The 12,822-nt window shown below is 35.5% G+C and overlaps 1 protein-coding gene across 1 annotated transcript in view; it reads right to left on the bottom strand.

Moving 5' to 3' along the window:
• THSD7A (thrombospondin type 1 domain containing 7A) overlaps positions 1 to 12,822 on the bottom strand; it is a 626,307-nt gene that overhangs the window by 41,778 nt on the left and 571,707 nt on the right. The window contains exon 15 of the mRNA XM_033088067.1: positions 12,445 to 12,708. Coding sequence (XP_032943958.1) covers positions 12,445 to 12,708 — 264 coding nt within the window. The remainder of the gene's footprint in view (positions 1 to 12,444; positions 12,709 to 12,822) is intronic.

Raw genomic sequence — 12,822 nt, 5'->3', positions numbered from 1 at the left:
ACATTGATTTCTTTTATTATAGTGAAATAAAACCACATAAAAACCAATATGACAAATTTAGTCTATAAGTTCATGCCCAAAGTGCCCTGGATTGAGATAGTGATTTAAAAAGCTTGCTGGGCTGGCCCGGTGGCTCAGGCAGTTGGAACTCTGTGCTCCTACATCTGGAGGCTGCTGGTTCGATTCCCACATGGGCCAGTGGGCTCTCAACCACAAGGTTGAACACGGCACCTTGAGCTGAGCTGCCACTGAGCTCCTGGATGGCTCAGTTGGTTGGAGCACATCCTCTCAACCACAGGTTGCCAGTTCGATTCCTTGAGTCCCACAAGGGATGGTGGGCAGTGCTCCCTGCAACTAAGATTGAACACGACACCTTGAGCTGAGCTGCCGCTGAGCTCCTGGATGGCTCAGTTGGTTGGAGCACATCCTCTCAACCACAAGGTTGCCAGTTCGTCTCCTGCAAGGGATGGTGGGCTGCGCCCCCTGCAACTAGCAATGGCAACTGGACCTGGAGCTGAGCTGGGCCTTCTACAACTAAGACTGAAAGGACAACAACTTGAAGCTGAACGGCACCCTCCACAACTAAAATTGAAAGGACAACAACTTGACTTGGAAAAAAAAAGTCCTGGAAGTACACACTGTTCCCGAATAAAGTCCTGTTCCCCTTCTCCAATAATAATAATAATAATAATAATAATAATAATAATAAAACACAAAACAAAAAAACCCAAAAAAACAATAACTTGCCAATTTACTATGAAGTATTTCCTAACCTTGCTTATCATAAATTTCCTGGAATACCTGTTAAAAGTACATGTTTACAGCAACCCCAGACATTAAGCTACAGTTCACTTGGTGTAGTGTCTGATTTTGGAAAATTAATATATTTTCTTGTGTTTATTTGGCACTTCCTTTTTTTTCTTATCAAGATAATTATAGATTCACATATAATTACAAGAAATAATTGAGAGAGGTCCCTTTTATACTTTTCTCAGTTTCCTCCAATGGTAACTATAGTATAATTTCAACCAAGATACTGAGATGGACATAATTTATGGAGCTTATTCAAGATTCACCAGTTGTACTTGTACTCATTTGTGTATGTGGGACTGAAATGAGGAAATGCTTTTACAAGACACAGACGGAACCAGTAAAATCTGGAAGAGGAGTAGATTTGTAGCCTATCGGTTGTGTGGGGCGGCCTGCGGGGTCTCTGGTCCCGCTCCCCACATAAGAACACAGGATGTGGTGAGGCCAAAAAGGAACACCCACGGAGCCATAGGTAGGGGAGTCATACCACTATGGTCTCACTGGAGGCTGGGTTCACACGACGTGCGACCTGCTGTCCACTTTGCTGCCAACCGACCAACTCTCCTTGACTCTCCTCAACTCTCCTCATCTTCCCTCGACTCTCCTCCATAGCTGCGGCAGTTATATTAGTGGCTAATGGCTCAATGGTTACAGCTGACGGCCAAGCAGCCGGAGCTGACGGCCATCCAATCACAGCTGATGGCCATTTACTACCTGAGCCAGCACCCCTCCACGTGAGGCCGAGAGCCTGGAAACTGCTCTCTGGGGCTCTGTCCCCACACTATCTTTCTATACATTATCCCCGATACTTTTGTCAAAGGTATACATTACCTGTTTTAAACTTACTGTAGTCTCTATACATAAAAGTGCACCTTTCATAAGTATCAAGTTCACTAAAAAAAACTCATGAAACCAACACTCCAGAACCCTCCTTTGTGTTCCCTTCTGATCACTACCCCTTCTCACATGGGCAACCATTATACTGATTTCTCACAATGCAGAAGAGTTTTTCTTTTTAAAAGTTTATGTGAATAGAATCACACAGTGTATACCCACGTGTGCTAACCTCCTTTCACTTCACACTGTGATGTGAGATTCATCCCTATTGTTGCATGTTGTTGGAGACTGTTCATTCTCCTTGATGTGTAGTATTCTATTGTGTGAATATACATTACGGCTTATTCATTCATTCTATTGTTGGCGAGTATTTGGGTATTTTTCAATGTGCAGCTATGATTAACAATAGTTATGAACATTCTAGAACATGTCTTTCGGTGAACATATGCACGCACTTCTGTTGGGAGTATTCCTAGGAGTGAATTTGATGCATCAGAGAATATATACATATTATATCACCTAATTATAACGAAGAATGAAAGACAAAGTTTTTTTAAAGATGGGATCACAAATTTGGTATGAATGAACAAGATGCACTAAATGAGTTTTCCAAAGTGGTAATTAGTCTCAGATAATCTTCAGGAAGGCAGGTGTGCCAGTTGGGGTTTTGTCAGTTGTAAAACACTGAAGATAGGAAGAAGATGCAGATGTTAAGTTTTGAATATACTTCTGACACTGAAGAAGGCTTTTGGAGTATTGATAATGATGCAGAGGAAAGTCCAGTAGTGAATTGAAGGAATAATTTATGAACATTTTGAAAAGCATAATTTTTAAGAGGGGTGTATTCGTCTACTTACATCTGATATCTTGATTTTAATTATGGCTTGAGGTGAGGAAACGAAAGCCCACATCATTATTTTGAATTGAAATATATTTCAAATTCCATTCCCTTTTTCCTACAGCACAGCCAGTTAATGAATTTACCTAAAACAGCATGAGATGCTTAAAAATGTAACTCCTGATTTGGCTAGTAATAATTTTTTAATGTAATAGTTTTGTGTGCCTAGTAATAGTTTAAGAAATAAAATCAAACTGTAAAAATGTCTAAAGTTATTCCCAAATCAGTGCCAGCCTGTGACCAAACTGTTTAATGTTTGTAAAAGTCCAATAATATTTTTAAATCACGATTATTTCCCAACATCATCAATTGCTTTGGAGAAAGGACACTAGTATTTTAAAGGTGATGTTACTGACATATTTCTAGAAAAATTGCATTTTTCCACCATGCTAAACTTCAAAACCACTTCAAACTAAACCTCTCAACATTTTTTATTGAGTAATTATAGTGGAAAGTAGAAAACGTAATCTTTCATGACTCTACTTCATAGAGTAACAGGTAAATGAAAATTTTTTCTTTCCATTTTATCTATTGAAATACTATGGCAGTAGTGAGGTTTACTATGTATCACTTCAGACTGTTCCCTTTGTATTACTGAGTAGAAAAATATAACACATTATGTCTGAACTTGCAAGAGCATATTACAGAAAACATCTCTCAAATAAAACTCAACCTATTAAATTGTTAAAAGATACAAATTAGGCACTGAGATAAAGACAAAACTGCAACATAGTATAATGCTCAGTATTCCATTTTTTATTTTCCAATTGTGCAACAACATTCAATAATTGCCTGTCATGTTTATCTAGCACAATTAAAATCCTTAATGCTAGTAGTGAACTGCTAGATAAGCACTTCCTTGCATTCTCTGCTAAGATCATTTTTGAAGGCAATTAACACCAAACAATCACGGGTGATGGAAAGACAGAAACATTTGATGTGTTTTGAGCTAAATAAACTGATGGCATCTTGTAGCAATTTATGGCTTCTGAGGAATGCTGGAATAAAATAAATGACTTCACAATTAGGGTGTTAAAACTTTTAACAGCTCAACACTGAATTTGACACATGGAAAAATCTAACTGCTGATTTGTGTCCTATATCTGTTCTGACTGCTCTTTCAGGTTGAAATGAATACAAAACACTGGCAGCCTTAAAGTGGCAACTGGAGGACATATTGCCTTTGAGATGTATCCAATCACCTCATTCATTTGAAATATGAATGTGCAGATAAAGTAGCTTTCAACAACCTTCACAATTACTATTTTGTGCTGCTAAAAGGGGGACTGTTGATAGATTAAAGAGTTCATTTTGAAAACACATGGAAAATATTGGTTCTGATTTACAGCTGTGTGAATGAGCCACTTTGACACTCAATGTGAAACATCTGGATTAATTTCCAAAGTGACCTCAAAAATCTCCCCTACTTAAATGTGTATTATATGCATGTGATCACAATCAGGAATGAGAAAATTTAGCTATACCTTTATCTACTGTTGTCCTCTGGGGTTTGAAAATATATATATTTTTTAAATTAAAATATTCCCAAATGAACAGAATATTCTTTTGCAATTAAGAACTTTTAACTTGATAACCCAGGGAAACCAAACTACTATGTATATATCCAAACTCCTACAACCAAATGTTCTACCCAAACTCATATAGTCAGTGTATCAAGTGTTCTGAATGAACACTGGGCAATTAAAGTTTTCATAGTGAAGTGTTGAGGTAAATTTCTATAACTACAATGCAATGTTATTTTAATTTCATTTAGATTTATTTTTTTATATACGTGTGAAAGCATATCTCTTCATATCTGCTAAGTACTTAAAGGTTTTTCTCAGGACATTTCAACCTCAGTGTTAATGACTGTGGGGTTCTGTAGCTGTTGTTATTCCACTACTGGGAATTTACCCAATGATTAGGCACATTCAGATTCATTTAGATACATCTATGTACAAGTTCATTCATTATCAAAGACATTGCTTATAGCAGGCTCTAAAGCTTTCTGTTGTACTAATATAATAAAGAATTTGGCTGGTCTTCGTCCCAGATGACTGGGAGACAGCCTCCAAGCCCTGACATTTCTTGAGTGATAGGACCATCTCTGTTATCCATGGTGGTCCCCTTGGACTACATGAGTTGATGCTAAAGGTGTCTGGTTGAGTGGACTGGTCACCAACCAGATGTTTAGAGGATTGGGGCTTTAAGTCACATGATAACTGACCAACCTCTGAGGAGAGGAGTTGAGTTCAACCATGTAGTCAGTGATTCAATTAATCATATCTACATGATGAAACCCCAATAACAGCTCTGGATATCAAAGCTCAGGTGCATCTTCTGGCTGATTATAGACATTGCTGTGCAGAGAGGATGATGTTCCTTGGCTCCACGGGAAGAGAACACGGAAGCCTTGTGTTTGGGACCCTCCCAGACCTTGCCTTTCAGTCTTTTATTTTGGCTGGTTCGGATTGTATCTTTTTGACATAATAAAACTGTAATTGTAAGTGCTTTCCTGAGTTCTCTGAGTCATTCCAGTAAATTATTGCAACTGAGAGGGTATTGGGAACCCCCAAATCTGTAGCCAACTTGTCAGTAGTAAGGTTAACCTGTGGACCCCCAAACTTGCAGCTGATGTGTAAAGTGAGAACAGTCTTGGAGAGGACTGAGCCCTTAACCTGTGAGGTATGGCCTAACTTCAGATAATTAGTGCAGGAACTGCACTGTATTTTCAGACATACATTTTATTTAAAAAGGAAATAAATAAACTTATTTATGTTAGAACCTGTACTATAGTTTACTTATTCATCCAAAATAAAAACCTTGGGAATAATTACATGTATTAAGGCATTTACTGACATTATCCCCAAATTTAACATTTATAATTCTAACTAATACTGTACTAAAAATCATAGATAAGTTAAAAAAAAACCTCACTTGGGTAATAGAATTTTATCAGCAATATAAATATATTTGATGGAGTGTTCAGATTATGAAGTAATGGGAAATAAATTAACTTTGAAACTTATGAGAGTAATTTATTTTTAACCTGATCTGATGCAAAGCTCTGCTCTTTCAATCAGTGAAAATCATATATCACCACAGAAGTATTTCCAAAGGATGATCTTTAAACACTAATGTGTTGGATTATAAATACGTATTATACATTACTTTTAGAAAAAGCGTTCTGTGGTCAAGTTAAAAAGTTGTTGCTTTAAACTGGGTTAAACAGGTCTCTTTACCCTGGGCTTACTTCTTTTGCTAATTATGAACTGTGAATCTCTAGGAATATGACTCACATACTGCATTTCTATACTTAATGACTTTTTTCTATAGCATCTCACTGAACACGTGAGAAATAGATCATACACATAGGTTGTAATTATAATGTATTCAAATTGGATCCATATTTTGAGCTGTACAGAGTTTTAATGCTTTTTTTTAAAGTAGGATTTCTTATGCCCATTTACATATATGAAAAAAAAGTAAAAGCAAGCATACAAATTAAAAACATAATCCCCCAAACTTAAGAAAGTTTCATTCTTTTTAAAGTATTTGATACTTTAAAGTTTTAAAGCTTTAAAGGTCAAACTTACGGCAAAGGGAGGGGAAACTGTTATGTGGATAAATTTAAGGTTTTTTTTAATGGCTATTTAAAAAGATCATAAAAGGAGTCAATTTTGTTTTTATGCAAATTAACTAAAAATGTCCTGTATGGGCCAAATTGACCTTCAGTGCAACTACAAAGAAATGGGATAAAATGGAGAGTAAAAACAACTAAATATTTTTCTTTAAAATTAAAATTTCAAATGCCCACACAGTTGTTGGCATGCCATCATGTTACTTATCAAGTCCATAGATATGGTTTGTGTCTAATATATAATGACTTCTTCATGCATTTCTTAAAAAATTCCTGTGTGTAAGCCTTGCTCACTACACGACCATTATGATGATGCTTTGAAGTAGAAAAAGACTTACATTTTAGGAATGAAACTAAATCCAACTCATGGACTATAGAGCTTTAAAACTATTTTGGATTTGCAGGACTTTAGTAATGTAATAGGAATATATATATGTGGATTCACATAGGTCATTTAGCATCTCTGTGAATTATGAAAACTTGCAACACTATCTAAGTAACAAATAACTCTATGGTTATATCAATAAAATTACCACAGATATCAGGAAGATTACCACTCTAATGATTTCATTGAAATTAGTGTAATCACTTCCCTACGGCGTTATGGGGAATAAGGGCCAGAGATCCATGGAAAGAATATGGAGTAAAATATAACAGCAGACATTGTTGATAAAAGCAAAGATCAAATTTCTTTTTCTTTTTTATTGTTGCAAATAATAAATTATTCTTGACCGTTTTAAATTTATTTTAAGTAGCGGGACCACTTTCTTCCTAAAAAGTTGAAAAGCCCTGTAAGTGTATGGGATATATTGGAGGCCGTGTTTGACAGCCTGGCTTGGGGGTGCTCTGGGGAGCCCAGTCTGAAAACGATATTATTCATAGATGAGTTGAGGTCTCTGGGACATTGAATACACAGAACTAAATGCTAACACCAGATGGTTTTCCATCACACATGACGTGCACGGTAGCTGCAGGAAATTTTCCAACGAGAAGTCTCTCTCTCATCAACTCCACAGTGCTCCTTCAGGGAGCCTATTCCAGAATAATGCTGGTATCCATACATTATTTAACTTTAACCCTAGGCAATGACTTTCTTTTTGTATACAATTATCCAGAGTAGTCCTTTCCTTCTTTCCCTGGCTCTTTAAACTTGCAACTATTACCTCAAGAAAAGTCTGTCCCTTAACCCCTGCCTCTCTTTTACATTTGGTAGGAAAAAAGATCTCAATTGTGAAGGATAACTGCAAAAGAAATACTAGCTGTACCTGTGCTATCAAGTCACTTAAATTCTGAAATGCATTAGACAATAAATGAATACCACCAACTGAAAAAGCTTTTCAGAGACAGCAGCACCCCATTTCAGCTTGTTTATGAGACTATGTATTGCCCTTTCTGCCAAATTTAATTAAACATGCTCTTCCTCAAATACAAGCAAGCATCCACTATGATAAGGAACAATTTCTCATTCAATTTTGTTCCTAATTAACCTCTAATATTAAACTTACATAATCTTCTATAGAATCCCATTACAGAAAGTAATACATTCCAGGAATATTATAGTTGAGTGCTCATGTGGGCTATCATTAAATCTTTCCATATTCATAATTATTTTTATCAGTTGTATCTGAGTTCCATACAATGTCTTAAAAGTGCATGCTACTGAACTAAAATCTATTTGTAAATTGAGTACTATATGCATTTTTAAAAATTCAATTGGGCACTTGTACCACAAATATATCCAAGATGTATTTATTCCTTTTCTAAGTTTTGATGATGGTTCCTTTTGGGTCCCATAAATTCTAATAAAAAACAATCCCACACCTGTGGCATATGTACTTTTGTCCCTGACTGATAAGGCAGCACCTAGTAGTTACAATTCCTTGCAGCAGCTAGGGGTGGTTATTTACACATGATACTGGCTTTGAAATCATCTGCATCATAACTGTGGAAGGCTGGTGAAATAAGGATGTAGATCACCTAGGATATTAGGCAGCAATATTGAAAAGTTACCATACAAGGGGAAGCTATAGTTATAATGTGAAACTATTTTATTGATAATTTCATTTGTCAAATGTGTAGATATTTCTATTTTAATAATTAGTGCTGTAGTGCAAACCAACTGTGAAGCAAATCCTGTAAGAGCAACTTTGGGTGCCAGCGCCAGCCAGGGTTTTTGCAAAATATCAAACTTTAATGGGCACACTTTGAATCCCACAGATGCTTCCAAAAGCAATTACTAAACCCATTTATTAATGACTAGAGGTTCTTTGTAATATCATTCATAAACAGAATAGGCAAAGAGAGAAAACATGGCTGTGTCAATACAAATAACTAGACTTTAAATTTAACGTTAAAAGAAAAGTAATCTTATAGTCATTACACAAACTGCTTTGAACTATTCAAAATGACTACAGTCAAAAGACAAACTGAGGTAACTAAAAGGGGTAATGTGATCAAAAAAAAAGTTTTGCAGTTGTCTGACTACCACCATAATGTCCAAATGGCAAAGTCCTGATAATGTTAGAGTCATTGGATCATGAGTATAAAGTGCACAACGCCAAATACACAGTCCTTTAATAAAATAGGGTATTCTGTTTACCTATCGAGTGGTAAGTAAAACCAGGGCTCTCTCTTATTTTTCTGTCTGAACTAAAAAAGACTTGCCTTAGGACAATCATTAAATTGCCAATATCCTTCCATAGACGGTCCTATAGACTCATTCTGTTTTCAAAATCATACCTAAATAGGCATTCACTTTATGAAGACCCATCCTTATAAGCTTCAAACATTTCCTAATGTTCTCTTCCCCACAACGGGTAATCAAGTGAATATCACATGGGAGGTGTCGATTGTTTTGCCCAGACAACATCAGATTGTGGTTCTCTGGATGGTGATCTCAACAGACCTTTCCCACCAAGGTTCATGCTCATGATTCCTACCTAACCCTGTGAGTATCCTCATGATCCAGTGAAATAAACTTTAAATGTGTCATAGTAACCCCTGGGTATTTTTTCGAAATGCAGATTCTGGCTTAGCAGGTCTGCAATGTAGGCTGAATTTCTGTATCTTCAGTCCTTTCTCTTGATGTCTACATTTCTAGTGAACCGATCAAGATCTTAATGGATTCTAGCAATGAGTAGAAAATATGTGATTTGGCTTTTGAGTGACTTAAAATCTGTTGCTATAGTAACACCATACAAGATTTCATACCAAGAGTAAATATATAATTTATATTATCTTTTTTAGGATAAGTGCCAAAAATGAATTTATATATCAATATTTGTGCAAAAATTATATATAATGACATGTATGGGGGGGAAATGAACATTTATGTGGCGCCCATGGTATACTTTAAGCTCTGATTTTTGAAGAATAGATATATCACTTTTCAATATAAAGTCTACTACTATGGAGAATTCCAGACCTAAAAGAATTATGCCTCGAGTTTAAGACATTAAAAAATGGTGACTACATAGGAAATGGCCTAATATAATGAAATCAGTGGAAGTAAACTTGCTTTATGAGTATAATAATTGATAACATGATCCACAGATGGACAAAACAAACCAAATAGAAATGCCCTACAGCCATTTTGAACAGGGGATTAGTGTCTTTGCACTGCATACACGTGGGGATCGATTTTATATTTAAACAAAAGTACGAAGAGACTTTTTTTGAAAAACACTTCAAAACCCCATTTCTACCATCATCTGGAAAGCTGATTTGGCTAAGACAAGGCCGTGGTCACAGAGACAGCAATTTAGAGTATGCCTAGGATAGAGTATCAAAGTTACAGCATTTCACTGACACCATCAGAAGTGACAGAACATATATATACTCGTGTATTTAAAGAAAAGTCATAATTTCCAAAGGAATCAGGCAATAGAGATTCAATTTTCTCAGACCTTACTTTGAGTAAATATGTTAGTAAACACTAAAATATTCCATTGGACATATATCATATAGCAGATTTAACGAGAAAGGAATGATGCTGGACAGACATAAAAAACTAAACTGGAACCGTTCACTTAGTTAAGGATTTTAGGTTCTTTCACAATCCTCAGACTTCAGTGTCATCATGGGCCCATCTTTTTCCTGCCATGTTTCCCCGAAAATAAGACCTAGCTGAACAATCAGTTCTATTGTATCTTTTGGAGCAAAAATTAATATAAAACCCGGTCTTATTTTACTATAATATAAGACTGGGTATAATATAATATAATATAATATAATATAATATAATATAATATAATATAATAAACATAATACCGGGTTTTATATTAATTTTTGCTCCAAAAGATGCATTAGAGCTGATTGCCCAGCTAGGTCTTATTTTCGGGGAAACATGGTATATGTACTTTTCTTCCAGATACTGCTTTCTTCATGCTTTGATTGACAATACTAAGTTAGGAAGTCTACTGCCTTTGGCCAATTTCAATTATTTTTATACTTTTACTTTTTTTTAGTGATCAAACATTTTTGTGACAGTCACAGGATATTTTAGAAGTTTTTTTCCTAAAAATAAGATGGACTGTTAAGTGGCTTACTGACATGCTCATGCATTACTTAACAGATCAGGGTAAAAGTGAGAATATCTGAGAGTCATTCTGAAGCTCACAGGTTGTGTTAAAAACAAATGATTACCCTGGTGATTCGCTATGCATAACAATTTAAAATATGAGCAAACACTCACATGCTACATTCCAGGAAAAACACATTTTTAAGGTCATTTTCAATTTTCAATTTTAACAACTAATTATGATCTTATACATTATCATATCATCTCGGAATGAAAAGTACATTTACATTTTTCCTGGTATCTAATTGATAGCATCTATGTTATTTGATGTAGAGAATAAAATATTCTTAGAGATGTTTCTCAAAGTGTACCTATTATACACACTAGATTCTTTTTTCTTCTATAGTAATTGTTCTTAATGCATGGGAAAATAAACTTAGCAATCCACATTTATTAAGCTGAAAAATACTTAAATCTGGAGTTTCAGTATCATGGAGACTTTGGGGTTTATATCATCAGGCTTTGATAAAACAAGAATTCTGAGATAAGCTAAAAAATAGGATAAGGTTTTTGGAAACTCCTTTGTTGAGATTAAGAAATTCCAACAAATGTGTCACTATGATACCTTGATGGTTTATAAAATATGAGATGGCCCTATTAGTTCATGTTGATTTCTGAACCATATAATGAAACTAGAGGAGCACCGTTCTAGTACAAGTCATCTCAGCAAGATTGGAGGGTAACTGCTATGCACCTCCCTCCTAGCAATTTAATTCATCTTTCTAAGGCACCTCCCTGAAGAATGTAAGAGGATCATCAGCCAGTCATTGCAAATATGAGACATTTGCGAATCAAACTGTCCTTCTATAAAGCTGATCTCATTCCGTTATATATATGTACACATATATATGTACATATATGCATTCTTTCATTTTAATATATATGTAATATATGTGTAATACATATATATATATAATATATGTATTAATACATATATGTGTATTAAAATGAAAGAATGGAGAAATATTGTTTAAGGCTGACGATATTAAGACTGAGAACCAAAGGGTTCACTATATATGTCAAAGCATATGTTAAAGATGGCCATTCTTCATAAACTTTTGGCAACTCAATTATTATCACTGTATTTTAGTTTCTTTTTTGTTTTTGTTTCGAAAACAAAAGTGGGCACAGTTTCCTAAGAGTATGTACTTTTTTATTTGGTCAATTTCAACTCAATGAGGAATAAACAAGGGGTTTGAGTTTTCACCAATTACGGCTTTCGATCTTTCTTTCCCGCCATTTAATAACATTTTGGGCATACTGCAAATCTTGCCAGTTTGGCAAGTATATAGTCCGTCTAGTTTCAAACTTCATCCTCAAATTGAATTCAAATCTCCTTTCCTCTTCCCTCCCTGTCTGTACACGCACCTGGTAGGGATGATTGGGCTTATTCAACAGACTCTTAATTAACTCCAAGGGAGGTTTCTGGCACCATTTTTGCCTATCTGTAAGGCTTTTTTGCCACCAATTTTGGGACTTAGTTGCCAAAGTCTGGACAATGAGACAAGTGCCACCAAATGTCCTGTTACATATAAATGACACAGTGTGGTATCCCATAATGTTCAGCTGAGAACACACTTCTATGAACCCTCATTTCCCGCCATTCTCATACACATGCATTTTATTCCCTCCACTCCTCAAAGATAACAAATGTATAACAGTGAAGAAAAATGGGATTACCATGGCTGTTGCATCTGGACGTTTCCACGAGCCGGCCATTTTGATCGTAGCATGCCACTGCTTGATAACGGTATCCTTGACCACATTCCCTGATGTCTCCTTGTACTTTCACTCCCAGCAACACTTCCACTTTCCCCTCTGGTAAAATGCAGTCTGACCAGTTCCCCACAGGCTGTGCATTGTATTTGTCACAAGGACAATACTGAGTCTCAATCAAGGGGTACAAATGAGAATTTTTACATTTGTCCTTCTTTTTACTTTTTCCTGGGGAGAAATTTAAGTTGGAAAATGTCATTATTAATTTCAAGGATCTCTAAGTTTTCTCTTTTCCTAAATTTCCTATCTCCATTTTACACATATTCTATAGTAGCCTATTAA

Source organism: Rhinolophus ferrumequinum, chromosome 20, assembly GCF_004115265.2.
Source record: "Rhinolophus ferrumequinum isolate MPI-CBG mRhiFer1 chromosome 20, mRhiFer1_v1.p, whole genome shotgun sequence".
NCBI classification, from domain to species: Eukaryota; Metazoa; Chordata; class Mammalia; order Chiroptera; family Rhinolophidae; genus Rhinolophus; species Rhinolophus ferrumequinum.
The sequence above is the reverse complement of the archived record's forward strand: the minus strand, read 5'-3'. Positions and strand labels throughout refer to the sequence as shown.